This window comes from Sciurus vulgaris, assembly GCF_902686455.1.
Source record: "Sciurus vulgaris genome assembly, chromosome: 12".
In the NCBI taxonomy this organism is placed as follows: Eukaryota; Metazoa; Chordata; class Mammalia; order Rodentia; family Sciuridae; genus Sciurus; species Sciurus vulgaris.
This window is the reverse complement of record NC_136473.1, coordinates 47,162,243-47,190,237: the sequence shown is the minus strand read 5'-3', so window position 1 is coordinate 47,190,237 and position 27,995 is coordinate 47,162,243. Positions and strand designations below refer to the sequence as shown.

At 42.8% G+C, this 27,995-nt stretch overlaps 1 protein-coding gene across 4 annotated transcripts in view; it reads right to left on the bottom strand.

Moving 5' to 3' along the window:
- Nucleotides 1-27,995, bottom strand: part of FRMD4A (FERM domain containing 4A) — a 574,854-nt gene that overhangs the window by 306,112 nt on the left and 240,747 nt on the right. Inside the window, exon 1 of one of the 4 annotated variants that reach the window (XM_079106534.1) lies at nucleotides 8,986-9,391. The exons of the other annotated variants lie outside the window; for them this stretch is intronic. Within the exon in view, the coding sequence (XP_078962660.1) occupies nucleotides 8,986-9,051 (66 nt within the window). The 5' untranslated portion in view covers nucleotides 9,052-9,391. Of the gene's footprint in view, nucleotides 1-8,985; nucleotides 9,392-27,995 lie in introns of those variants that run through there. 4 annotated transcript variants of the gene reach the window in all.

The window sequence follows — 27,995 nt, the reverse complement described above, 5'->3', positions numbered from 1 at the left end:
ACAGCGAGCTGAGGGAAGTACTGGGAAGGTGAAAGCTGTGACCTTTCAGGTGCCTTACCATCCTTTCTATGTAAAAAGTGAAATACTGCTTGCATGAAGGAAACAGCACAAAGCTGACCGAGCCTCTCTGACGGAGCCATTATTTCTTGTAACATCGTGCAAGATGTTTAAAGGCTCCTTCTCAGTGTTGGAAGGTCTCAAGACAATAGGTGACAACTGTCCCCATCTACTGGCACTTTCCATTGAGGGCTAGTAGGGCTGGCAAAGGGGATGTGCCAGGGGGATGTGCCAGGACCAGGTGTGAGCTCCGAGTTGGCCTCACCCTCTCAGGCTGTCAGAAGAGGAGGAGGAGGAAGAGATAGGAGGGGTGGGAGACTCTGCTCCCTGCCTCTTGTCTATAAGAGGGGCTTCCGGGGCTTCTGGGAGGGACACAGTGAGCTGTTTAAAGGGAAGCGAGAGGCAGCACACGGAAGGTAGGAAAAGGCATTTGCATCTTAAGCCTTACGTCAGATCTGGGCTGCTTGAGAGAGTCATCCTGGGTCGTCTTAGGTGCTCACAGCAGGTCAGGCGAGCAAGGCCCCTGCTCAGAGCTGTCCTTCCACCTACGGTCAACCCGGGGAGCACAGGAAGCAACTCAGTGAGTAGAGGTGGAGGGAGACCCAGGGGGCAGGCGAGGGACTGGGGACAGGACATGGGGAAGGAGCCCAAACACCCTCCTTCCCCACCCCAGCCAAGGCCCCCCTAGGCTGGGGATGCTGGAGTGCTGAATGAAGTTTGGGTGTTAAGTATTGTCGAGGCAAACAAGGAAGAGGATAAAGGTAGGGTGTAACCAAGCCAGACATGCACGAGGAAAACGTATTCTTAATAAATCTGGAAACTGTAGAGTTGAAGGGGAGTCTGGAGGAGGTCCTGTACTTCTTCAACATTCCAGCGCCATCCGTTTGCTCCTAACTCAGCCAACCCGGGCAGTTCCTGTCACATCTCGTTAATGGACGCCGTGACTGGAGTTGTACCAGCAGAAACACCACCCACAACCACAATTTTCTGTTTGAAAAGTGGCCAGAATTTAGGTCAAACATGGAACCCAAAGATACGAAGCCACACTCCGATCACTAGACCTGCATACCCAGGTCCCAAGAGCTGGTCTCCAGGGTGTCGGTGTGGAGTTGTTTTGGTTTTTTCTTGGTTTTAGTGTGCTATTTACAGTCTTTGGACAGACTTTGGGAAGATGATGTAGCTAACCTGGGTGGGCAGATAAAGCTTCCCTTCATTTCCCTTCCCTTCTCTTGCCTTCCCACCTTCCTTCCTTTCCTTTTTTCAGAGAGGGTCTCATTGTCCCCCAGGCCTCCAACTCCTGGACTCATGTGATCCTCCTGCCTCAGCCTCCCAAGTAGCAGGGACTACAGGTGTGTGCCACCCCACCCAGTTCCTCCAACTCAGCTCCTCTTCATGATGAGGTACAAGGTGACATGGAAAACCACTGGCCTCTGACCCAAGTCTACATTTGGAGAGGTATAGAAACCCTGGCCAACAAGAAGAAAGGAATGACTGTTTGTGAAAGTTATTTGTGATGGGTACGCACCCGTGCACATACGCACACATCATTTACTTCCACTCTCAATTCTGAACGCTGCTCTCCTGTTGCCTCAGTTACCACAACAGCCTTCCTGGCCCCATATTCAGCTCTTTGTCTCTCCAGGTATGTTCCGTGCTAAGCGCCATGTTTCATCCATCTGGAGTCCTCAAGGGCCATCTGGCTTAGCCACATACTTGGATGGTAAAGAGACCTCTTCCGGGACTCCTTGTTTGTAGGTTTCATTTGAGAGGTAGCGGATAGAGAATGAATTCACCCAGGAAAAGACCCCTTGTCCTCATCAACTCAAAAACAAACATCCCATCACAAATGAAAGCAGACCTCACACGCTTCCAGGGCAGGGAAGAGACACAGCAGCATGTGCTGCATGGAAACCACACATGCTGATCAGTTCTCCTGTTGTCTCCTTCTATCTTTCTGGCAGTGGTCAAGCCACAGAGAAAGTCAAGTGGGAAATACTAATGACACGTGTGGAGGAGTAGTCAATATTCCATTTCAGCACGCCTCGCTTCATGGGGAGTTCAAACACAAGGCTCACCTGCAAGCTGGCAAGATTGTTCCACTCTTCACCCACAGAAAGGGAACAGGCAGAGAGTTCTCGCCGGCAAGCCGCAGGCGGACTTATTTTCCTTCCCTTGAATATCCTTCATGTCTGGCCTTGAATACGATGTGCGCCTGTCAGAGCTCCACTTGCCCTTCCTACGTGAGGCCAACTCAGACAATCAATGGCTGCAGCCTAGGCTAATGGCCGTTCTGCATGGTGGTAATGGCTTATCGCTTGTGCTATTAGGAGTGATGTCATGTCCAGGGTGTGAGGAATCAATAAGATTGCCAGGATGCCTGTGTGATTAAGCAAGTAATAAGCTGACCTCTGTGGGGCTGGCTGTGTAGACCGACTTTCGAGATCATTTTGCAAAGCCCTTTTTCACGTGCTGTCTGTTGAAGATGGATTTTGATAACTAGCATTGATTTGCCATGTTTATGAAGTGCACTTTGCACAGGGTAAACTGTGTAATTGCACCTGGAATGGCAAAATAAATAATGTCCTTATCTATGGTATTGACTACCCAGAATTAGCTGAATATATATAGTATATACTTCCAAGCAAAGCCAGGGCAGGCTGATTTTTTTTTATTATTTTTTTATTTTCACTGGCTTAGCTCTCAAATTCCAGGTGTCTTAGATAAGCACAGGGTGATGAATGATCAATTTTAAAATCTGTTTTGAATTTCTGTGCTTCCTTCCACTGGAGGAGAACTTGCGCATGGAATTTTCTTCCATGGGAGAACAGTCCATGGTGGCTTTCACAAACCCTCCAGGGGACTCTTTTGGGCAACCAGATTGCTTTCTCTCCTGTGCCCAGGAACGTGTCACTTCCAAGTGCCCATTTTCTAGGGGCCTCTGGGATAAGCCACAGGGTCTGTAAGTTCCCAAGAAGGAACAAAAGCATCTTGAATCTATTAGGCTGGTGCCTCAAAGCCTCATACTGTGGAAGGATGGTTTATCTCAAGTGTGCCCTGGAGGTCACCCTCAGTTCTGCAAATCCAAATGCCAAAGGGTTTCTCCAGTACAAGTTCATGGCTGGAATGGGTAGAAGATCTTCAGAGGGCCAACTCTGAAGAAGTAGGTGAGGATGGGTAGGGGATTCTAATATTGCCTGATTCAGGTACTCCCTCTATTTAAATTTTAAACATCTAGAGCATAAGGAAGTTAATACTGTTGTGGAAATTACATGAGATACTGGAGTCACATGTGTGAGAACAAGGGTAGTAAGAAATGACCTTGATATTAGACTCTGACTTGCATCCTAGGAAATAATACCTTTTAGATTGCATTCTGTGAGCAGAGGGAAGCCATTAAAAGTTACTTTTAGGAAGAAAGTGATACCCTCTAACTTGAGTTCTGAGGAGTTGTTTGATAAAGGATTAATGGCAGAATGGAGAGTCAAAGGATTAGCAGCCAGGAGAGAATTTATAAGGTTATTGTAGTTGTCCAAGTGAGAAATGATTAAGTCCAGAATTAGGACATTGGTCCTCCCTAATTTATATTCTGAGAGACCAGAGAGAATGATCCTATTAATCAAGATAAGGGTACAGGAGGAAGGGCAAATTTGGGGAGATGAAAATGAGTAGTTCTGACCATACTGAGCTTTTGTTGCCTGGATATTTTGACCTGTAACTTAAGAGGACCTTGATCCTGAAAATGTAGCTCTGATTTCAACGGCACATAAGCAACCACTAGACAAGGCACTGGTTAACCGTGAGGATGGACATGAAATATCACACAATTTACTTCTATCACATCTTTTCTAAGGAATTGATTAGAATATACTCTTAACAAGAGAATGTTAAACCTAGAAAGAGGGAGCTTGAGTTCCAAGAAAAGGAGGACCTATTTGTTACTGAAGTCCAGTTTCCTGAATATGTTCTTGTCTAGTGAACTATAGCTTCTGGGATTATTGTATCATAGTCCACAAAGTTTCCTGTTGTTGTTCTTGGTTTTATTATTATTATTATTATTATTTTGCCTTTGTGAAAAAGGTAAACTTATTTACTCAAATGAATACAAGGTGTGAAGTTGGGTAAGCAAAAAAAAAAAAAAAAGGAGAACCAATTATAGAAGAGATGCAAAGGGAGTTTGTGGAATAGTGGAAAAGAGGAGCCCCTACAAGATAGTCAAGCAAGAGACCAAGAAAGGAGCCGATCTAACTGACAAAGGCAGGTGGAGTGCTCCCAAAGGCATGTTGAACTTATCAAACCAAGAGGAGTTATTTAACTCTATTGAAGACCTTAGAGGAAAATCACTGATGAATACATGGAACATAAAGCAAAGACTGACCCGAGGCAATTATCAACACCAGGAAAAACATGAAGTTGTAAAATCCAGGATATAAAATCATAATATGCAATATTTCTCTGCTGTAAACAACATTTTGGTAGCCACAATAAACTATAATATCAATATATACTATTTAAACTATAATAAACTATAATATCAATATATCAAGATGATAGATGGGAAGAGAGGAGTGTGTGTGTGTGTGTGTGTGTAGTAAGAGTTAAAGTCTCATCTTTCAGGGTGGCAGCATAAAATGACAAAATTGAATAATTAAGAAGTCACAAGATAAACATTATTGAGCAACCTGGAGTTAATCACCAGATGCAAAAGTCAGAAGAGGTCCTAGGGAGAAGGATTCAGAAATTGCCAGGAAAGGACTGGAGCTGGGAGATTTCTTTGTCAGCCTTGAGTAATCTTGAACTTTCATTTGTTATGAACATGGTTATGCACATACTATTTTGATAAAAATAAAATCTAAGTTGTAAACAGAAGAAGCAATGTGATAGGCATTTTGAGCCAGATAAGAATGGAAAGCAGTTGGGTGACAATTAGAAGATACCCCATGGCCTGGAGAATGTGCCTGGAAGGCTGACGGTAGAAGGGAGACCGAAGAGGGGAAAGCTGCAGCCACCCACCCCTTTCTAAGGACACATTTGAGTCTAAATATCAGGTTATTTGATTCAACAAGGACTGTTTTAAGAAGCCTGCTTGATTTCCCATTTCCTTTTTCTTTGACGTTTGTCGCATGCCCCTTAGTTGCGGATCTGCTCTTGGAACTGTGCGGAATGCTAAGCTTCTGGGCTTGGAGAGAGTGCCTTAAACTTTCTGAAACAATATGAGGACGGACAGGAAAAAGGAAGTAGGACAAACCCATCAACAAGGGCAACACCGCCAATTCTGGCAATGATTTATAAAGAACCCCCGTGTACTTCAGTTGATCTCCCCCTTTGAGCTCCTGACTTGGGGTGTACTTGCGTGTGTGCCTGTGCACCTGACATGTGTGTTACCTCCTCTCATGAGCACAGAGTGCAGCCACAGCTAGAGGAGCCCAGGGTGACGACAAGTAATTACGAAACACCAGGTCTGATCTGTCCCTTTTATCTCATCTTGCAGAAGTCTCACATTCCCACAAAGCCCCCCAGTGGCCCTTTGTAATCCTGGGAAGGAAGTGTCAATATGGAAACAGCTGTTCTTGAGATAGGGGATGACATCCTAATAAGAATGCTATAGAGGAAAGCCAACACTAATGGGACTCTGATGCAAATATTCTTTCTAGACAATTAGATTCATGCATGCGAGGAAGCCTGTGTGTAGTCTGAACGAAGACACTGGCCACGGATTTCATGTTCCCTTTCCTTCTTATTGAGAGTTTTTATCCTCCTGAGTTCTGTAGAATATCACTCTCCCTTGACCTTTAAGGCAGATGTATCTGGAAGTACAGTCAAAAGTCATCACCTGGCTCAGAGACCCCACTTGCAAAGTCAGCTAGAATCCCAGGGGTTCTTCTCACCATCAGAGCTCAGGAGCGGATGACTTCTGCCATTTTGGTGGCAGACAGAACAGTCACAGATTAATGTAGCTCAGGCAGGGAGGGAGTCTGTGCTTGGAAGGAATCAAAATTCCCAATAATTGAAGTGGGTGGGTTAGGTGGTAATAGTGGGAGAGAGTTTTGAGGCAGAGGAAAGAGAACTAAATTTGTGTAATAAGATCCCTAACAGATGCCCTTTCCGGGGGAAAAGCAAGGGGAAAGAGAACTAGTTCACCTGTGCTTTTTTCTGTATCAGTCCAACCATGGACACTGACTCTAGGTCACCTTCTTTAAGTCTTCACCGCAACCCTATCGACTAACTTTAGTGATGGGGAATTAGGAAATGGGAGCTCAGGAAGGTGAAACTTTTGCTGATGGTCTCTTGACTAGGATATGGTACCAAGTTGGGATTGAGGGTTGCTCTCCATTTTCTTTAGTAACGTGTGCATAGGTTAAAAAAAAAAAAAAAAAAAAAAAAAAAAAAAAAAAAAAAAAAAAAAAACTACACCAAAAAACACCAAGAAAATGTTAACACAAAATTAAAATTCAGGGGAGTTCCTCTCAGGTATGGAGAGGATTTTAATCTGGAAGAGACACACGACTCTTCCAGTGGACTAATATATTCTCTCTTTTTTTAGTCTGGATGGTGGTTACACAGGGTGTGTGTTTTGTAAATATTTCTTTAAGCTGTTCGTACGTGTCTTGTGACTTCTGCATCTCACAAATATCTTACGACAACAAATTGAAATGACTGCAACAAATTGCATTGCAGACAATAATTTCTTCAGTATTTGTCGCCATAGTGGCTTTTGTCATGACTGTGTCAGAGACCAGATTATAACCTGTTGAGGAACACGTGGAAACATGAAATTTCTTTGTGTTGTACCTTAGTGCCCCTGCCAAAAGTTGAAAATTTCAATGAAAATAAATAATATTAATAAAAATTCAGTGATTGATATGTATCAGTTGGGGTCAATTCACACAATATTCTAGGTGCTAGAGAGGCTATCAAGGCTTCTTTGACCTTTACTAATTCAGGTCAATGAATAATGTACAGAGAAGAAGTGCTGCAGGAATCCACGGGCCTAAGGAATTACTGTGAGCTGTCAGTAGCAGCTCCACGGAGGAGGGGGAATTTCACAGAAACTTGAAGGATGTGCAGACTTTGAGCAGGTCCAGAGGAAGCAGAATCACAGACACCAGCCACATTAATGAGACAGTGCACCTTGTCTAGGGTAGAGACTGTTGGTGGCCAGTCCGGCTTGACTGGGGAGTTCGCAGTGGGAAATGGCAGGAGATAAGGCTTGAGAGAGAAGTTGGCCTTGAAGCCATGTGTGACCTCACCCCAGTCTTGTCTGTCTGCTTGGACTGTTCGGGTCATGCTGAAGGGGATTTAAGACGTTTCTCAGTGGGGAAGTGTGGACACAAAACCTTGCTACGGAGGGTGGTAAATACTCTGGAATTAAGGATTTAAAAAATAGATGGTGGGGAGAGATGATGATGGGTGGGTGAACTGGAGCAGAAATTCTGGGGGCAGGAGAATAATTAGAAGGTTAGTTCAGGTGAGAGGTGAAAAGACCTAGCTGGGACTGTGGCTTAAAAACAAGGCAGAGGCAGTGGAGGTTGGGGGGAAAGAGCAAGGAGGTAGCGGTGGTTAAGGAGGAAGAGGTGTACATGACTGACTGTGGGGGATTTCAGCAGGACAATTACCTGATTAAAAATTATCCTCTGAGACAACCAAAGACATACTTAGCCTTTGGCATGCACAGACTACCCCCAAAACTCAATCCTATGACCACCAGCTGACACCCCCCAGGATATCAGCCAATGTTCCCTGTCCTGCTGTCCACTTTCTATTCATGCTTCTGATCGAGTGATGGCCCTGGCCATGAATCCCCCAGTCTGGCAACCCAGAGGGACCCTCTCCATCCTCCACCCGCTCCTCCTTTAGGCCTAAATCTACACGCTGGGAATGAACATGAGTCACTCAGCTCCCGCACCCAGCCCTGGAAAAGGCGAGTCCCTCTGGGAATCCTGCCAGCACAATGTTGCTTCGATTTGAAGACAAATTATAAATTAATAAAGAAAGGAAGGGGGGGAGAAGCCCCAGACTTTCACTTCTGCCAAAACATACCATTCTCTGAAAGGTTCCTGCAAGGGACCGGGTGATGTATGGCAATGAAAGCAGTCGCCCTCCAGGGCCTTTCTAGATTCAAGATGCAGACTGGTTTGTCCTCGGCATGTAACACAGCCGCCTTCCCGTGGGCAGTGCCAGTGTTGTTCTTGGAAGGGGACACCTCCCGGCTGCCTCACCACCTGCGTGGCTCACAGTCTGGGTCCTCTCAGCCCTTGCCAATAACTCAGAACGAACAGACCCATCACCAACAGAAAATCCTGAGCAAAGGGCAAGAGCTGTTGCGGTTGGCCTGGGCTAGAAATGATGTCTGGGTTACGAGTGCCAGGGAGCCTGATGCTAAAAGCATCACCGGAGTAGATGTGTCCCTGTCCGCTCTTTCCTTTGGAGGTGAGTCACTCAACAACCTCATCATGGCAAATCAATTCTTGAGAGGCTCTTAGTAGCTGAATACCTATGAAAGTGGTAAGAATCTGGAAGTGGGTTTCTGACCACAGCGACGCTTGTCACCCTATCCCGCATGGTGTTCTCTTCCCTATCCCTTCACAAACACACCCGGTTCTTCCAGGGAATGCCCATTGATGCTGCTTTGATCTCTTCTGGCAAGCCTCGTGCATTTCTTCACCCCATTCATTCAGACTTCTGCAAGTTACTTGATTTACAAAGCAGCACTTCTGCAGTTTAATCTGTATGGACTGTTCTGCGCCACTCAGACATTTAGGAATGTGCTGGTTCTCTTTCCCGCCTTGCCTTCACGTTATATGAATAAGAAACAATGACACTGTAGAAACTGGACAATTAGAAGGTTCAGTAATGGGGACAGAGTCCCGAGGACTTTCAGAGGGACAGGGGAGGATCCTTGCACATGGAATATGAAAAACCTTTACTTACAAACACGTCCATGAGCAGGTGTTCCAGCGTCACCTCAAAGTCATCCAGTCTGGCAGCTAAAGTCATGATGAACGTCCCAATTTGCTCGCAGGCCCCCTTGAGCTCAAATCTGCAAACTCTTCAGCTCACAAAACACTGTCAGGAACAAATTCAGCCACAAGGCAGTCTTGCCGCTAATGGGAAGTGGAATCGCTCAAAGCAAAACAGAGCATCGCAGACTGGACCGCCAGGGCTTCCTAGCCAGAAGTTACAAAGGATAAAGAACAAAACAAAACAAGCCTCTATTAATGGTCCTGCAGGACCAGACTAGGCACAAAGTGAGGTCAGCAGGTGAACAAGCTAGCTGCTGCCTTTTCTGTGCTAGTCCCCAGTCTGAGGTGCTGGCCAAATACAGGGAACCCTGACAGAGTGACTGAGAAGACCGTTCGATGGGGGAGAACAAGACTGGGAAAAATGGAGTAAAGCGTCTGTCTCTGATATTTATAGGGCCACATGTTTTTGACTCCAGCCCATTTCTCAGTTCATTTCTGACCTTTTGTAAATGGCTAAACACACTGGAGTGTATTGTCGGACAGGGGCAGTGGGTCCCACAGAAGTTGGCTGTGACCAATGCTAGGGCAATTCACACAGACACGCCATCAATGGTTCTTTGTAGAAAACGTATCAGACCTTGTTCTGTACACCATGACAGAAAAGCACATAGTCTTGTGAAAAACAAGGAAACGAAAGTTGTGTGGGTACTAAATTTTTCCTCAGAATATTATTAGATCCATACACTCTCCTCCACCCTGGGTCCTCCACAACCCTTCCTTGCAAGGATAGATAAACATCAAGGAAAGAAATAAATTTATCAGGTCCAATCCTCAAGCTTCTGCCAGGTAGAATGTCCATGGGATCTTGTGAATGCTTTTCTGCTTCCAAAGTTAGCTTTCTTTTTCACTTAAAATGTTAAAACAGTAGTAAAATACACATAACAGAATTTGCCACCTTAACCCTTTCAGTGTGTAGTTTGGGGGTGTTCAGTGTATTCACTGTTGTGAAATTGTGTGTTGTAGACCACCACCAACTCCAGAATGTCTTGTCTTGTAGAACTGAAACTCTGTACCCATTAGACACCAACTCCCCATTTCTTCCTATCCCACCCAGCCCTGGCAGCCACCATTTTACTTCCTGTCTCTGTGAATTTGACCACCTGAGGGACCTCAACAAAGTGGACTCAGACTGTATTTGTTCTTTGATGACTGGCTTATTTCACTCAGTATAATGTCCTCTAGATTCATCTGCATTATAGACATGTCAGAATTTCTTTTTGAAGACAATAAATTATAAATCCTAAGAAAGACCATTGTCTTGGACAATTTTTCAGGCCTGAGAAAAATCAGGGACACATGGTTGCCAAAACTCAAGTGACTATCAGTGCTGTGACCACACGAACAGAAGCGTCCTTGGTGTGGAAAGTAAATCCTGAGCTCTGTCCCCAGTGTTATCTAAACAAGTGCTGAGCTGTAACGCCAGTCTCTTGATTGCAGTTGATGGTGATGCCAAAGAAGGCAGTCTGTGTTAAATCAAGGACAGAAAAATAGAAAAAGTTTCTTCTCTTCAATAAAACTACTCTCCACCCTATCAAAACCCTCTAAAATGTGAACAGTAGAAACACGCAAATTTAGTATTGACCATGAATTTTCATTTTCCTGAAAAAGATACAGATGGACATCATTCAGAGTTTAACATTTAAACAAAGCTGACATAAAATACCCCCCAAAACAAATCAAAACAAAACAAAACACCTCATAAAAAGCATCATATTATTTTAAAAGCAAATTTGGCGTCTGTCAAACGAGCTTATCTTGACAGTCAGTCATAAATTGTGGATGAATGTTCGTGGTGTTCTGGTTTCTACCGGTTTTTGGGCCTCTGCTGGAGGACTCAGAGGAGGCTGCTCTGCAGGTGTGTCTTGTTAGGCAGTGACACTGGGGAGAGGTGGCAGTGCTGTGATGAATGGCTTCAATAGTTGAGAACGGAGAGAAAATACATTTCCCTGACGGGGAGACTCATTCACAGATGCTCCTATCAGCTGATGTGTTTGCCATGTCTGAAATTGATTCAATAACCAGAGCAAGAGCATGGGCAACCAAGGTTCAACGCGAGACCACTTCCTGCCACATGGCTGCCATCTTTGTTAAAACCATAGCTATACTTCTTCCTGCAAGGCTGCTTCTTTTCTAAAAACTGTGGCTGTCCTGAGGTGCTCAAAGAGCCAGCTGCCTTCTCACCAAGCAAGAGAAGACTCTGGGAGGATGTGTATATACATAAGTACAATATTATTCTGGTTTCCCTGCAGCCTCAGGGCAGTGTTCAAAATCTAATTTTCTTTAGTCCCTTTATGAATGGGCAAAATATTTATTTATTTATTTTTGGTACCAGTGATTGACTCCAAGGTTGCTTAACCACTGAGCCATGTCCCCAGCCCTTTTTATTTTTTATTTTGAGACAGTCTTGCTGATTTGGTTAGGGCCTCACTTATTTGCTGAGGCTGGCTTTGAACTTGTGATCTTTCCGTCTCAGCCTCCTAAGTCTCTGGGATTACAGTTGTCTACCACTGTGCCTGACTTGGACAAAACATTTTTAATAACTGGAATTTCATAAAAGACCCATAATTTATTTCATCAACCTTCTTCCTGGGATGAGTCAGAGGTCAGCCAATGGAGAGCAGTTACTATTTCTCATTTAAGGAATCAGTGTCCCAGCCTCAAGAGTGACTTTACTGGGCTATTTTCTGACAATTTTGGGGGCTTTAAGGATGGTTCAAGGCAGTGGTTTCTCCTTGAATATGAACAGCAAGTTCCAGGGACAAGAAAGTGTAAACAATTTGTAAGTGGTTAGTGCTCTGGAGCTGGGTCTCTGAGCAGGATGCGTCAACAGCAGGCTACGTTTAGGAAGAAAGTCACTTCAACAGTTTCCAAAAGGGAATTAGCCTGAAGAAGAGGAGATTGCTCCTGGATTGTGGATGTCATCCCAAAGAGACATTTGTTGTGAATTCTGTTGTTAAGAGAATGATATGAGCCACATGGAGTTTTTGGTACTAAGGAGGCAGGGGGACCCCACTAGTAATAAGATGGGGAAACTGAGGAAGACATATCCTTGCAGGCAAGTTTGCTGGTGTCAGTGCTTACCAGTCTGAGAACACAGGAAAGAATGGCCTGTGATCAATTGTGGATGTTTTCTAAGTAACTCCATTTTTATCTAATCTAGATATATGTTAATTATTTATACACACATGTATGTAATTATTAAAGTTTTTTAATTGGTTTGTTCATTCATTCATGTACCCTTTAAATAAATATTGATTTAATATCTGGGCCAGATTCTGAGATAGATGTTGGTGCTTTCTAAAAAGATTACAACAGAGTTCCTTGTTCAAGATCCTGTGGCCTAGAAAAGATGACATAATATGTTAACGTAATTTTATAATATATTTTCTTGGGGATATGAACCTGCAACTGTTACTTCCTTATCAGGGACAGAAGCTCTGAGCCTTGGGGGATAAGAGAGAGCTCACTAGTAAAAAGGGAAAAGTAAACATTATATTCCCAAGCTGTGGGGGAGGCAATGAGCAAGAATGAGTGTGGTGGTACAGAGTACAGCTCCTGAGGGTGGGATTTATAGCACTAAGTGGGCCTGAGCCGGGAGACCACTGGGTTTGAGGAGGTCGAAGTTAAGGTTTCAAAACTGGTAGCACAGAATCTCAATACCATGCATAGATACCACCTTGATGGTGTATACCTCAGTTGGAAAGTACTGATCATAGCTTGGTGGTCAACAGAGAAGAACCTGATATGAACCACCAGGCTGGGGCCTGCCAGTTGAGAATCATTAATCAGTAGCACCCATGATATGGTAGGTAAATGCTAGAATTTGTTCTGCATGTGTAAATAATAACACCTGTGGGTATGTTTTCAAATTTAGAGAAAGTTTAAATTTCTTCTTTGAATCTCAGATGATCATCTCCTCCCATGTCTATGAAAAATCTCCAGGATTCACATTTTGGAGTAGGACTCAAATAAAACAAAAATCTCTGGAGGGTAGAATTATCTGAATTTCCTATCCAGTCAGGCAACCAATCTTTCATATGTTCTTCTTCCTAGAACTAAAGGAATACCACTCTTCTAGAAACTACTATATGGTTTTGCAGCCCTAAAAACAATCAACTTCAAATGTATGGGCACTCCAGAAAAGCAAGGTCTTCCAATTCAATAAGATCACAGTTCAATTTATATCAACTACACTCTATCAAGGACAATCAAATATACAAACATATATTTTTCTGGAAACTTCTTTCTGTTCACCAAAGATCAATTATTTTGATACTCATCAAAATAATTTATTTGAAGTTGAAGTAAAAAGAAATGGATCAGACCAGCACATGGTTGATCAGAATTGTTCAACAATACCACCTGTTTAACCATTTTATGCCTGGATTGGTCAGTCTAAATAGCAATTTGATCCAATTGTAAAATAATTACTGAGATTTTTTTAAAAGATCACTGATTTATGTTGATCACTCAGTTATGTCACAGAGAGTTTACAGTGCAATAAACCCTCAACAAGATTAAGCCATTAGTCCACTGTGACTTGATTTCTGTATATGGAGTGAGACAAGGGTTTAGTTTCATTTGCCTGCATGTGGATGCCCAGTTTTTCCAATACCACTGAAGAGACTGTCCCTCCCAAACCTGGAGGACATTATGCTGAGTGAAATAAGGCAGACACAGACAGACAAATGCTGCATGCCCTCACTTATGCTAGGAATCTAAAATAGCCAGACTCACACAGGCAGAGAGGAGAATGGTGTTGCCAGAAGCTGGGGGAGGGGCAGGGAGGAGTGAGGGCCAAAGGGCACACTGTTTAGTTATTCAGGATGAATAGGTTCTGGAGACCTCATGCACTGCAGTGGGAAAGCAGCTGACAATGTTCTTGTGCACTTGAAATGTGCCAAGAGGGTAGATCTTAAGTGTTCTCCCCACATGTGAAAGAAAAGCAAGAAAAAAGAAAATGGCAACCACATGAAGTGATGGGAATGTTAATTCACTTGATTGTGGTGATCATTTCACTATGTGTCAAAGCATTCAGTCTCGTACCTTAAATGTATGCAATTTTATTTGTCAACTATTCCTTGATAAACTCCTCAATAGGTGCACAAAAGCACTGATATTAGTGGCTCACTGATGAACTTGTCTGTCAAGCTTCTGCCTTACCTCATACTAGAAAGACAGTGGATATTAGAGGTATTGTGCTTAAGTAAAACAGGCCCTCCTGATGGCCATACAGACAGCTGTCTGTCTGGGTGCAGTTACAAAGCCTGGCCTGTTGGCTCTGGTCATCTCTTGGAGAACAAATGTGCTAATTTGAAGTTTGTGTCTATAGGGCCCCTGTAGGCTGGCACTGGCCCGGGATCAGGTCCCGGTTCTCTGTTGGCGCCTGCCCTCATCCTCCCGGCGTTTGTGTCTGCTGGCTTACACAGCCAACCTTGTCTTCCCCACTCACGTGCGTTTTCCATTTTGACAGCCTCTCTGACAAGCACAAAGACTCCATTCCTCTACTTCTCCCCCCACCAGCCTACTGTAGCCCCTGCCTCCAGCATCCGCAGTGCCTGCTCTCTTACAAGGGTGAATTTTATGGTGTTCAAAACTAACAGGCAGTGAAATGAGTGTCTGGTACATGCAGTGGCATCCTGGGCTTCTGGTGGAGAGAGACACATAATAACTTATCTGAGCTTCTCTCAGTCTTGCCACGTGTCACATGCTCTACTGTGGGGATTCTGAGGTCACCACCTGAATGGTGCATTTGGATCTGCCATATGAGCTTTCCAGGGTACTTTGCTTCCCAGAGTTCAAATATACCTTGTGGAACACCGACCCTAACTGCAGGCTGCTTTTTCTGTCTGTAATAGATTTGGAAGATTTAAAGATTTCCAAGTCTCCCAGAATTGTTTTGGAAGAAATACAAGAGCTCTAGATAAAACACTTGGTACTAATCTCAATTAAGAAGCTCTGGGCACCTGACAGATGTGACAGCTACTGCTATTACATGTTCTCCACTCAGACATCTTCCAGGGAGGGAGTTTGCTCACTAAGGTCATTGCCAAAAGGATAAGGTCTTCAGAGGATGAGACGCCCCAGGAGGTCCACCACCCACTGCAAGTAACTCTGACTTTGGGGATTGCTCTACTCAAAACCTCTCCCATGGCACTGTAGAAGGATCCATGACTCAGCCCTTTCAGAGTCAATGGCCTATTGTCTAACAAATATTTTGAAATGCCCCTTACTATCCTTGAATAAGATTCATGAACAATGGAAACCACTTACACACATCAATTTAAACTTACCAGTGCTACTTTCTATTATGTCAACAAGAAATATGAGGGACACAAACTACCATCAAATAACACAACCATATGTATATTTTTGCATATAATTCAACTGCTTTGGGAAATCATGGGGTAGCAGTGGGCTGGTTAATCATGGTGAAGTCCTGAGCTACAAAGGCTAACTTCCCTCTGCCTGTTCTGTCTGGAACTCACATACCACTGAGGAACTAACTGCCTTGGTGAAGGGCTTTTCCTGAAACATGAATAATAACATGGTGATTTGCAACTAAAACAGAATAGTATCATCCCTTGATTTGCATGAGAGTTGCACTCCTGGGAAAGTCAGCAAATGGTGGAAACTGGCAGATTCTACAATCCACATCCACCATCCTTTGCCCTCCCTATTGCTGCCTGAGAACCAGTTGCCAGGGTGCACCTGTGCAGGGAAGCTGCTGGGAGTATACCACCCAGAGATGCCCCACTTCAGTGTGGTGTCCCCTGTGCTGCCTGCTGTCACCCCTACCTTATCTGTTGCTGGGAAGGAGTATCCTTGAGCTGTACTAGTGATAAAAGGTGAAGGGAGAACTTGGATGGAAGAAAATACACCTGTGTGTGTGTGTGTGTGTATACATGGGAGTGTGTTTGAGCAGGAGAGAGGGTGGCTGTAACTCACACATGTTCCCTCCAGTCTCAGTAACTTTCCAGATAAACCTGGGAAAAGGAGGCTATAATAATCACCAGGTACACAGATAGGCCTGGAATAGAACTGAAAGTCTATCAGTCTCTGCTACATTCCTGAGATAACCATGTCTTTTGTCAGCAGGGATTATCTATTATAACTTAGACATTTTTCCATTTGGAGCAAAGGGTCCTCTACTAAGGACAGGTTGAGAAGCCATGGCATTGCAGACCCTAATGTTTCCCAGGTGTTCATCAAAGTGCACTTGTTGTACTGTGCGTTTCCTGCTTTATCTCCCAAGCTATGGAGAAGCTGGCTGGTCACAGTCAGCTGGGGCAGGCTCCCAGCATGTGAGCGTAGCTTTCAGAGTTCAGAGATACGGGCTCTGAATCTGACTGCTTCTAGATTCCTGAGCTGGCAGAGCCCTTCACTTTCTATCCCTGATCTTTAGAACTTGGAGGAATATTCTATGTACAGCTGGCTACAGAATATCAATGGGAAATATCTCTTAGCTTTAACCATTCACTAGGTGAATACAATCACATCCCTAAGAAAAATGAAGGTTCCACATGACAAAATGAAGATTTTCATAAGGATTTCTCTGGACAGGAAAGGGAATCAGATGCTGGGTTTCAGGTGGGTGACTTTCACCAATACCACACAGCCCTAATTAATAAATAATGCCAGCTCCTCATTCAATTTACAAATCTCTGGTCAAGTTCACCTTGAGTGTTAACCCCAAAGAAGGAAGGGCATGTAACAGCCTGGATTTACCTCACAAGGGCAGCACTGGGCCTGAGATCTGGCACATGCGCCCTCACCCAGATGGTCCCTGGAGGAGAAGAGGATGTGTTCTTTCACGGGCTGTCTGACATTTCTGCAATAGCTACAATTCTAGGGGTGATTTCATTATAGGAGGAAGCTCCTGCCAATGCAGGTGCATGGAGGAACACTAGTGTCACCCAGCAAGTGATTTGAGGATCTCAATTCCGTTTCCTCATGTGTCAGATTCCAGGCTTCAAGAAGATAAGGGTTTCAAGGCTTTGGGTATCATGGAAAAATAAAATCTGGGAAAGAACTAAATACTGGAAGGACCCACCAGTAGGGTTGCTGGCATGTTTGGCAGTAATATTCTCCAAAGACTCAAATATGTGTGAATGGTTTGGGATTCAGTCCATGGCAATATTTAGAGGCGGCAGAACCTCTAAAAGATGGGGGCTACTAGGAGGAAATTAGGTTATCGGGGGCATGCCTTGAAGGGAATTTGGGTCCATCCCCTTTCTGTCTCTCTTCTTCTCTTCTTCCTGGACACCATGAGGTGAGCAGCTTGGCTCTACCATAGGCTCCCTGCCATGATGCTCTGCCTTACCGCAGACCTGAAGCAACAAGGTCAACTGATCATCAACTGAAACCTCTGGAACCATAAGCCAAAACAAACCTTTCTTCCCTATCATTTGATTATCTCAGATGTTTTGTCACAGTGACAGAAAGCTGATGAATGCAGATGCCAATATTTAATATGCTAAGTTGTGGCATTAAAAACAAGCAAATCACAAAACAAGCCAATTACTATTTGCCATCCCCATAAGTTTACTTTAAAAAAACCTGAAAAGACATTTTAACACATACCCAAGATAAGTGAGAGAGAGAGAGAGAGAGAGAGAGAGAGAGAGAGAGAGAGAGAGAGAGATAATCTTGAGATTTAAAGTGGAATAAATTTAGCTTGATAGAAACTTCCCTTGTTGTCTGTATTTTTCTCCTGGGCAGCAGACTGGTGAGGACTTTATTACAATGAAAATCAGGGACAAGTGTCTAGGACCAGAGAACAAGAGAATGCTCAGCTTCAATCCAGCTGTAATATGATTGTATCTCCGGTTTCTAATACATCTTCACACTGTTCCTAATGATATGCAGAAACTAACTAGTCAGAAAGTTGCTGGACACAGAATCCTCCACCTTCCCTTTCATGTGCTTTACTTCTCCTCTCATCTCCTGCCACCCCACAGAAGAGACCACCAGAAGGCAGAAAGGGAAGCTGAAATAAACACCCTGTCCTTTGCAGGGGCTGCAGGAAAAGGACAAAGCCATCTGAGGGTTGATGCTTGTTTTGCTTCTGGAACAATCCAAATAGATTACAGGTGTGTCTGAAACGCCATGGGTGCTTTGTGGGTGCTGCTCCCCACTTTTGGTCATGAATTCACTGAGATTTTTCTCCCCTCTAAGCACATGCTTGAAAGGGAACAACCCAATTCTTACACACAAAATGTGAAACTCTTTTCATTTGTATTTTCAAAATAAGTAATACCCCCCACAGATGATATATACTTCAAAATTATAAAGGGAGCATAGATGAGAAGTTATTCTTATACCATTGCCCAATGGTCACCCAGTTCTCACTAGACACAACCACTTTTATGTTTCTTGTGATGTTATAAGGAGATCCAGGCATAAACACACAGTCACACACACACACACACACACACACACACACACACACACACGGTAATGTGCTCTACAATTATAAATTGTACTTCACTGCCTGGAATAATTCATTTAACTGGTTCCTCACTCATGAATATTTGTGTGTGTCACTAAACATGAAAATGTATTTTGCATATGTGCCAATGCATTTCTATGGTAGACTTCTTGAAGTGGAATTTTTGATCAAAGGTCATGTGTATTTAAAAAATTTGATATTGTCAATTTTGCTCTCCATTGGAGGTTGTGCCAAATGACACCCCATACAACACAATAGCAAACTTTGGAATCCTGGGCAATATGAGGATAAAAAATAGCGTCTCATTTTCATTTCAATTTATAATCTCCTTTCATAAGCCAACATACCGATTCTTAATATTTTCCTAAGACAAATTCCTAAGACAAATTTTAAACCATGGTTTCAATGATCCAAGTGGTTCCAGCTGTGTCCCCCAAACATGCCAGTAATAGACATAAGCAAGTGATTAACACAAGGATGTTAGAGCCATCAACACGCTGAAGTCCACATTTAAAGGTAATTTAAGAGAATCTGTACTAATGGTTCCCTTATGCATCTCCATATTGTGTACCAAAAGGACACCTGTTAGGGGGAATGAAAAATTAAAACCACACTAAGCAAGAACAAAGGGGAATTCATGCACGTACCCCCTTAGTCAAATTTCCCTGTGGCCTTGAGAAGAGATGCCCAAGCCATAAAAGGGTTGAATCCTGAAAGTCTTTGGACCATAACAGATCCGAAGTGGACTGTATAAAATTGATAAGAGCTGTCAGTCACTCAAGCTCAAAAGCTACAAATGATCAGCAGTGCAGGCAGTAAAGGCCCTCAGAATTCCACTGTGCTCCAAGATAAACAAGTGCATCAAAAACTCAGGTAAGTCTGAGACATCAGGTAAGTCTGTGGTTTGAAGGCTCAGAGACTTCTTATCAGGGACTTTTATCCGTGGGGCTGACCCCTGGGCTCCCCTGAATTTATCACTGGAGTCTGTATTTTTTTCTTTTTTTCTGTGTAGGTTTCCTCTTATTCTCAAGGTCACTAGCTGTATTTGGACAAAACAATAGCAACATCAACCTTCAGGACAATGTTTATTTGAGCATGTTTGAAAGGGACCATGAAGACACCATTAATTTCCTGGACATGTAAAAAAATCATTATAGAGCAGAAGCCAACAAACTAAATAATTAATTAATTAATTTAACATAATTTGGCATATCGAATATTTACTCAGCTTGTTGTTTCCCATTGAATTCTCATTGAGATTGCAGTGATTTTTGTTATGTGCTATGAGCACCAAGCTATTAATCCTGTGACTGGAATTGCTTAGATTCACAAATTGTTAGAAGACTGTTTTACAGAATGTGACCTGTGTTTAGACTATTTACCGTATTGTTTTTAAATAATAGGCTTTTGTTCACAATGGGATAGGTGCTATATATGCTATAGGGAGGTAGGTCTTTCATGTCTATGAATTTGTATTTTTAATTTCTAAGTAAGATCTTATTATTTGCTCTGTCATATAATATTAGGCCTATTGTAAGCACTTTCCTAAATGCCTGAGGAATATTAATTTATTTAATCCTCACAATATACCCATAGGTATTTTTTATTTTTACTAACCTCATTTTTACAGATGGAGACACTCATGGTCAGAAAGGTTAAGTCACTTGCTCATAGTCACACAGCTAGTCAAATTGCAGAATCCAGGAGGAACCCAAGCATTCTGACTCGAGAGTCAGTGATAGAACCACTACACTGGACGTGTGTGTGTACACCATTCTAGTTTTCACAATCACTTGCTCCCAGTCACAGAGGAAGATCATCCTGTTGAACGAAACAGAGAGTTGTTGTGGGGAAGCGAAGCTGGTTTAAAAGTGTGTGTGGTGGGGGAGGGCTGCTGGAAAATGCTTGGTATTCACTTATGAGACCATCTCAATAGCATGTCCATTGTGTCATGGAGAGATTCAGTGGTGGTACAAAAGGAATTTAGTTGAAGTTAATGTTGGAGCAAAAATCACAGAATGAGGCAATTCAGTTGGGAGGAGGCTGGCTGTATTTTGGAGATGAGGGAACAGGCCCTGGGGACCTTGGCCTCATCTGACCTGTTTGCTAAAGGCCACACAGGTTCCAGTGACCAGAAGCCAGACTAGTCCGTCCAGGTGGCGCACCCCTTCTTACTCACTCCTGGACGCCTTGGACTAGCTCAGGTGTCTCTTCCCTCCTGGGCCAAGGCCTTCTGCAGAGGTGCGAAGGTCTAGAGGTGACATGAGCTCACCCTGCTGTGCATGAGGCTCTCAGCTGGTCCTCCCACTAACGAGGTGCTGATGAGCAGGTGGTTGAAAGGGGTCTGAGGAGAAGGAAGGTGGGCTGTCCGTCCTCCACAAGCATAAGAAATATATTTCACTGGGCTGCAAAGGAGCATGGGCTGGGCCTTTGGAGTGGAATAACAGTTCTACTTCTTAATTAAAGGAATTACACGGGTCCCTCGTGAGAAAGCAGATTGACTTATTTTATCATAATGAAGCTTTTAAAACAGCAACTCAGAGAGCTTTGAAAAACTCCTGGGGTGTATGGAGTTACACTCCCTGCTGCTGCTTCTTTTTTGTTTGTTGTTGTTGTTGTTGTTGTTTTCTTTTTTTCATTTTCCTGCTGAAACTGGGCAATCAGGACAAATGTAGAACACTTCTGCTTTCTCCAAATAAAACAGAGCTCTTTCTGTCCTACGAATTCTTCAGAGCAGTTTGGAGGGCAGCCTAACTTGGATCCTTCTAACTTTTCTTTCAAAAAGCCTTTCTTAGAACATTCTCTGAAAAGCCTGGCTTTGTTGTTCTGTTCTATCTAACGTTTCCACGATTCGTTTCACAAGTTAACTTTCCATCATGAAAATCTGGTCATGAAAATTTCCTTTTGTCTGTTTATAAATTAATTGTTTTTGGCAACAAAAGGGAAACCCATTGTGATCTTCATACCTGAGCTATTTTTTTTAAACAAGAGTCAAAATTAAGAAATATTTATAAATAAATTGTAAGTCTAGGCTAAGAAGGGAGTCCGTGTGAGCACCGGAGGATGCCAGTGGACACTGTTATGGCAGCACGGTTTCCAAGAGCTCCAAAGTGAAATTGGTCCAGTGACATCAGGGGAAGAACCAATGAATGTGTGTATAGTCATATAATGGGACAAAATACAGCAATAAACATGAATGAACCACTTTTGAGCTCAACAGCATCATTCCATCTTATAAATACATTTTGAGGGACAGAGGCTAGAGTTAAAAATGTATGTGTTGTGTGGCTATATTTACATAAAGTTCAAAACCAGTGCTGGTAAACATTAGAACAGGATCTATGTTTGCAGGGGGAGATGGTGACAGGGATGAGGTCAAGGGGGCTTCCTGGGTGCTAGGACTGCTCTGTTTCTTAACCTGGGATATGGCATACATTGTTCATATTGTGTAGATTTATGTGTGTGTACTTCTGTGATTTGTACTATTTCCTAAGCATGGACTATACTTCGATGAGGAATTTATTTGAAAACCAAGAAGACACTGACTTCTCCCTGGTGCTGAACAAGAAAATCAACCTGTACAATCCCCATAACAAAAACCTACATCAGTGGTCCCTCCCTGTCTTTTATCACAGATAAAAATGTACTTAGGTTGGACATGGTGGCACACATCTGTAATCCCAGTGATTCAGGAGGCAGAGGCAGGAGGATCAAAAGTTCAAGGCCAGCCTCAGCAACTTAGCAAAGCCATAAGCAAACTCAGCAAGACCTTGTCTTAAAAAAAAAAAAAAAAAAAAAAAAAAGATGGAGGATGTGACTTGGTGGCTAAGTGGCCCTGGGTTCAAACCCCAGATTAAAAAAAAAAAAAAAAGAAAGAGTTTACTTAGGTCTTGGATAGTCGTGTCCACACTGAACATGTAGACTATTCTTCTTGTTATTGTCCACTAAACAACACAGTAGGACAACTATTTACACAATATTCACATTGTGTTAGGCGTCACCAGTCAACTAGAGATTGAGATTTTAAGCACATGGGAGGATGTTCAGAGTTAACATGGGAATACCACAGCATTCTATATAAGGGAACTTGGGTATCAGGGATGGGGTATCCAAGGGGTGTTCTGGTAAACTCCCCCACAAATACTGAGGAAAACTGTATTGTTGATAGACACTTGGAAAGTGTTAGTCTTCCACCTGAAATGGAATAGCCTAGAAAGCTTGTTTGAGAGCATGTTTTTATTTGTGACATGGTAACCCAAATGATTTATTTGTTGAAAAATGTGAACACCTAACTTTAAAGTTGCTGAGGACTGAATATAAATATATTTCCGAATATATTTTTTATGAGAAGCATTAGCATTACGCTCCATAGTATTTCTGAAGAAATTCTAAATTTGATTTGTGCCATGTGGATATAAAGGTGATAATCAAAGGAAATATGTGGGAATACATGTTTATATTTTATAGCAGTATTAAATTGCATGAATTAACCCCCAAACTATTTTTTCCTTCCTGCTGTTTTCCTGAATTCTCCCTTTGCTATTTCATCTGTCTTTCTCTCTGAATATACAATTGAGTTGTTCTCTAAAGTTCTAATTTCTACCCTCTCCAATCCTATCATGACTTGGGATTTTAGCTATTATGATATTAATTCTTCTGTTTCATTTTTCTGGATTATTCCTACCACCTGCTCTAACCTCTGTCCAGCACTCCAGCTCACATGCCCAGCTGCTCAAGAGTTGTACACAACTACATTGCTTACCAGCAATAGACAATGAAACATAAAATCAAAGTCACCTCTCACTAAACTGGTTAGAGCTTTCTAGTTCCTAATCTGGGTTGCACGACCATTCACCTGGTATCCACTCCTAGATCTTTGGACCATCTTTAATTTCTTTGTTATGAATTTCAAATCAGCCACCAACTTAATCTGCCTTTCACACTGTCCTCTTCTTAGTGCCAGCTCATTACTCCAGCTTTGACCTCACGGTTTTGTCTATTGTGCTTCTCCATGGTCCTCCTGCTCCCATCTTGCCCCACTCCCATTCTTCCGCCACGTGGCTATTAAGTTGAACAGTGCCACCCCCGTCCCCATCCCATCAAATTCTCGTCCACCTAGAACCTGTGAATATGACCGTATTTGGAAACAGACTCTGTGCATGGAATCAAGATAAAATGAGATTATCCTGGATTGGAATGGGCCCTACACTTAATGCAAATGGTTTCCTTATAAGAAAAGGCAAATTTGGACACAGACACACAGAAAGAACACGAGGTGAGGTCAGGTGGATTGACGTCAGATCAGATTGGAATGATTCGTCTACAAGTCAAGGAATATTTTTTTAAAGTTTTTTTTAGTTGTTGATGGACCTTTATTTTATTCATTTATTTATACGTGGTTCTGAGAATCAAACCCAGTGCCTCATATAGGTTAGGCAAGCACTCTACCACTGAGCCACAACTTCAGCCCCAAGCCAAGGAATACTGACAATGGTTGTCAACTAGCAGAAGTTAGAAGAAAGCCTTGCAAGAAATTCTGTCCTGGAGCCTTCAGAGGGAACATGGCCTGACCAATGCCTTGATTTCATACTTCTAGCTTCTGGAATATGGGAGAACATATGTCTGTTGTTTGAAGACACCTGATTTGTAGTACTTCACTATGCAGGCTTAGGAAAGGAATACAGCTAGCATTATAATTGTCATAAAACATTATTTTCAAACATGATACTGTCTGCTTAAGAATGTTCAATGACTCTCTTGTCTACTAGATTAAATTAATACCTTTACCAGTCAGGCTACGTTCTCTGGTCTTTCTGCTGTTACAACTGCATGTGAACTACACCCTAGCCTAACAAAACTGCTTGCTTGGTCTTCCATCAGCACACCCTTGTCCTTTTCACTCTGTGTTGACAAAGTCTGATGTCGCTCCTCCCTTTGACCTCTTCCTAGTGAAACACTACTACTTTTTCCACATGCTCTACTATGCACCTGAATCTTTTCCTTGCTCAGCTAGGTATGGGTTTTCCCTCTGTCAACGCCCACTCCTAGCACCCCCATCATGTACACATTTTGTCTTGTTTTATAGTGATTCATAGACTTTGAACAAGTTTATCATGAAATATTTAAGACATAGCCATAAACGAATGCTGTTTTAGTAGGTCAGGTCGGTGAAAGTTGCTTGTAGGTTTACTGACCAACTATAACGGATTGTATTGGATTGTCAGCTTTGATTTATTCTATCATATTCACAAATTCTGATTCACTTTCCTGAACATCTGATAATCAATTTGTTAAAGTAAATGTGTTTTGTTCTGGCAGTGTTGGGAATAGAACTGGGCCTCAGCTATGCTAGGCCAGCACTCTACCACTGACCACACACCTCCAGCCTGCACATGTGTTGCAATAATTCAAGTATTTGCTTGAAACACAATCGAATTGTACAATCACTACTGCTCTAAAGTGACTACAGTGCCTGGGACTATGACACTGCTCTCTGTACCCCTGGGGAGAAGCTTGGTAGTGAAATAGGAGGTGTTCCTTCTCCTCTTTTATCTTATGTTGGAGGAATGTTCTGTAATACTATAAGAAGATATGGGTCAACATACAGTACTATTCTATAACTCTTATTTTTTCTCAAGTCATTTTCATTTTCAGATCAATTGAGTCCAAAGGACCTGGTTTGACAACACTTTAAGAAAATGAAAGGCAGAATTATTTTGGTATTTGCTAATGCCAAGGTGGTGATGATTTTTAACTCAATTTTTTCTCTGGTTTTCTCATTCTGTTTCCTAACTTTGTTATCAGGACAGGCTTTCTGTTTGCCCAAGGTGACGATCAAACCTTGACCTTCACCAGGCTGCTCTCAGCTATAATTTTTTGATGGACAGGGATTATATATCTTATCAGGCTTTGCCCTGAAGCAGCCTGAAGACTAGTTAAAGAAATGATTCTGTGGCTGCTTAATGAGGAAAATCCAAACCGATTCACACATGGGGCCCTAACATTCCCAAGTGCTTTGGCTATTGGGAAGTGTGCTTATCAGGGCTTGTGGCTGGAGATGATCTGGAGAGGAGAGAGTAAGGTCTGTATAGACTGTGCAGCAACATGCCTGGGGCACAACATTGGTGTTCCTCTGATCTGTCAGTGATGGGCTGGTTGAACTTCTATCCCTGACTGTTCTTAGAATGTGGTGGGATAATTCTCTACAAGGCAATGATGTCCTGCCCTGACTCAATTTTGATGACTGTTGTGTCCAAATTGCAATTCTGTGAATTAGATTCATTGAAAGAAGAATAGATTCTTTGTGATGAAAATACACCAAGGTAAATTGCTTTAACTCCTCTATCCCTTGGAATTTCGCTTTGACTGATGTCCTTGTCTGGTGGAAAAGAAGCGAAGAACAAGTCCTTACTTACTCTGGTGTGAAGTCCCCCCAAGATCCTCATATGCTCTGACTATAGCAGACCAACATGGCACAGAGGGCTTCCGAAACAGTAACATGGTCATTGTAGTCTGGGCTCCAGGGAATAACTAGAAAGTTGTCATCTTCCTGCCTACCAGGATGGAGTTCATTCATATTCTCTTCTCTGATCCTGAAGATAGGAATGTTCAGCTTTAAGTTGCTTCAGAGGATCCACCCTTGGGGAGATCACTGAGATGATGGCTAATCGTGTCTGTGGGAGGTGAACACTGCTGCCTGCAATGGAAAGTGGCTCCAGGCTTGATGTCCCATCTGCCCAGGACAAAGTGGTCGTTGGCTTCTACCTTCTGAAGCCCAGGCTTGAGGTGACTACCGTGGTGCTGCTTTCACAAATGCCTGGGTAGGACAGGGGAGGGCCTTAAAACTAGGCTCCACCACATCCACTGTCTGGGCCTATGCCTGACCGTCTGATTACTTTGGGAGCATCTCCTTCAAAAACTGTCAATTGAGTATTGATGGTGATTATAGGAATTTGGCCTTTAGCTTCAAGGGGATTGGGAAGTTTTGATGACCATTAACAAAATGTGTGTAAATAAATGTTTGTGCACGATTTAGGTGGCAGGGCCAGAGTTTTGCGAGCTTTTCAGTAGGGCTCATTAACAAAGAAGAACATCATCGATATTAGCAACAACAAAACAAAAATAAGGGAAAGCAAGAAAACACAGGTAGTAAGGAAGACATAGAATCCAGTGTGTTGACTTCAGCCTTTCAAAATGGGGTAAAATTTTCAATCATTTTCAGTCATTTAAGAGACCAGAGGCCCATGGGGGATTAATATAAACATGATATGTCTGGTAGCTATATAATCCCTAATGCTCACCAGTTGCCTCTCGCTTAATAGATAAGATAATTTAAATATTTCTGAAAATTTCTTTCACTGATGCACTTTGAAAACCCAAAGAAGAATCCCAGTGTGTTGGTTCTGAACAATCCAGAAAGCAAAACAAACTGTGATATGAAAAATATCGATTTAGAGCCAAAAAAAGTACTTTCCAGCTTGGAGATGTTTCTTTGTGAGGGATTCCCAAGTCCAGGACGTATGGCAGAATGTGGCTCATTGGGGTTTTGCCACCCATGAGTGGCAAGGTAGTAATGTGGACAAGAGCAGCTTTGGAGTTGCCCGGAGCAGAGTTGGTATTGTGGCTTCACTGCATCCCACCTGTGGGCCTTGGGACAGACTTCTGAATTTAGGTCCCAACTTCTTTCCCCACAGCGGGGACCACAGTACCCACCTCACAGAGCTGTTTTGACCATTTGATGAAAAACGTATCAGGCATTTTGTACACAGCCTAACACAGAGTCACTCAATAAATAATAGGCATTATTTCTGTTTTGCGTACAGTAAGACCCTAAGATATGGGGGGAGGGGATAGTCTTTCTCATTCCTTTTTCAAATTAAAGAAGTTTAAAGATAGTAAACTGAGTAAGAATCAATTAAAATGATAAATGCACTGTGGGGATTTTGAGGGTCAGGGAATCCCTGTCAGCAGAGGTGAGGATCATGGTGAGGTGTAGAATGTCACAGGAGATGGGGTCTTCAAAACAGGCTGGGAACAGGAAGTTGGAGCAAAGCTGGCCAGCAGTCAAGAATTCTAGGCACCAAAGGTGGATTCTGACATTCTAAAACTGGAATTCCCCTCAGGATGGTTGTTGGTACAATAATAGAAAACACACCAGGCTAATCCTGATTTCAGAGAGACCTAGAGTAAATCGTTTTTCCTCCCAAATTTTCTTTGGGGTAGTTGGGTCTTTGTTTGTTTGCTTTAAGTTTGACCTTATTGTGTAAAGTTTTGATTAAAAATAAGGATTTTTTTTGTTTTTGACCTACCTAGCATGATTGGCACTCTAGAAACCTTCTCATGTCAACACCTAGGTGTGGAGGCAACAAATTTTAGTTTCAAGTGTAGGTGTTGGTTGCCTCTGAGTGATGTTAAGGTGGCTCTTTAACTTTTTGATGTCTCAGATTTTCCATTTGTAAAGTGGGACT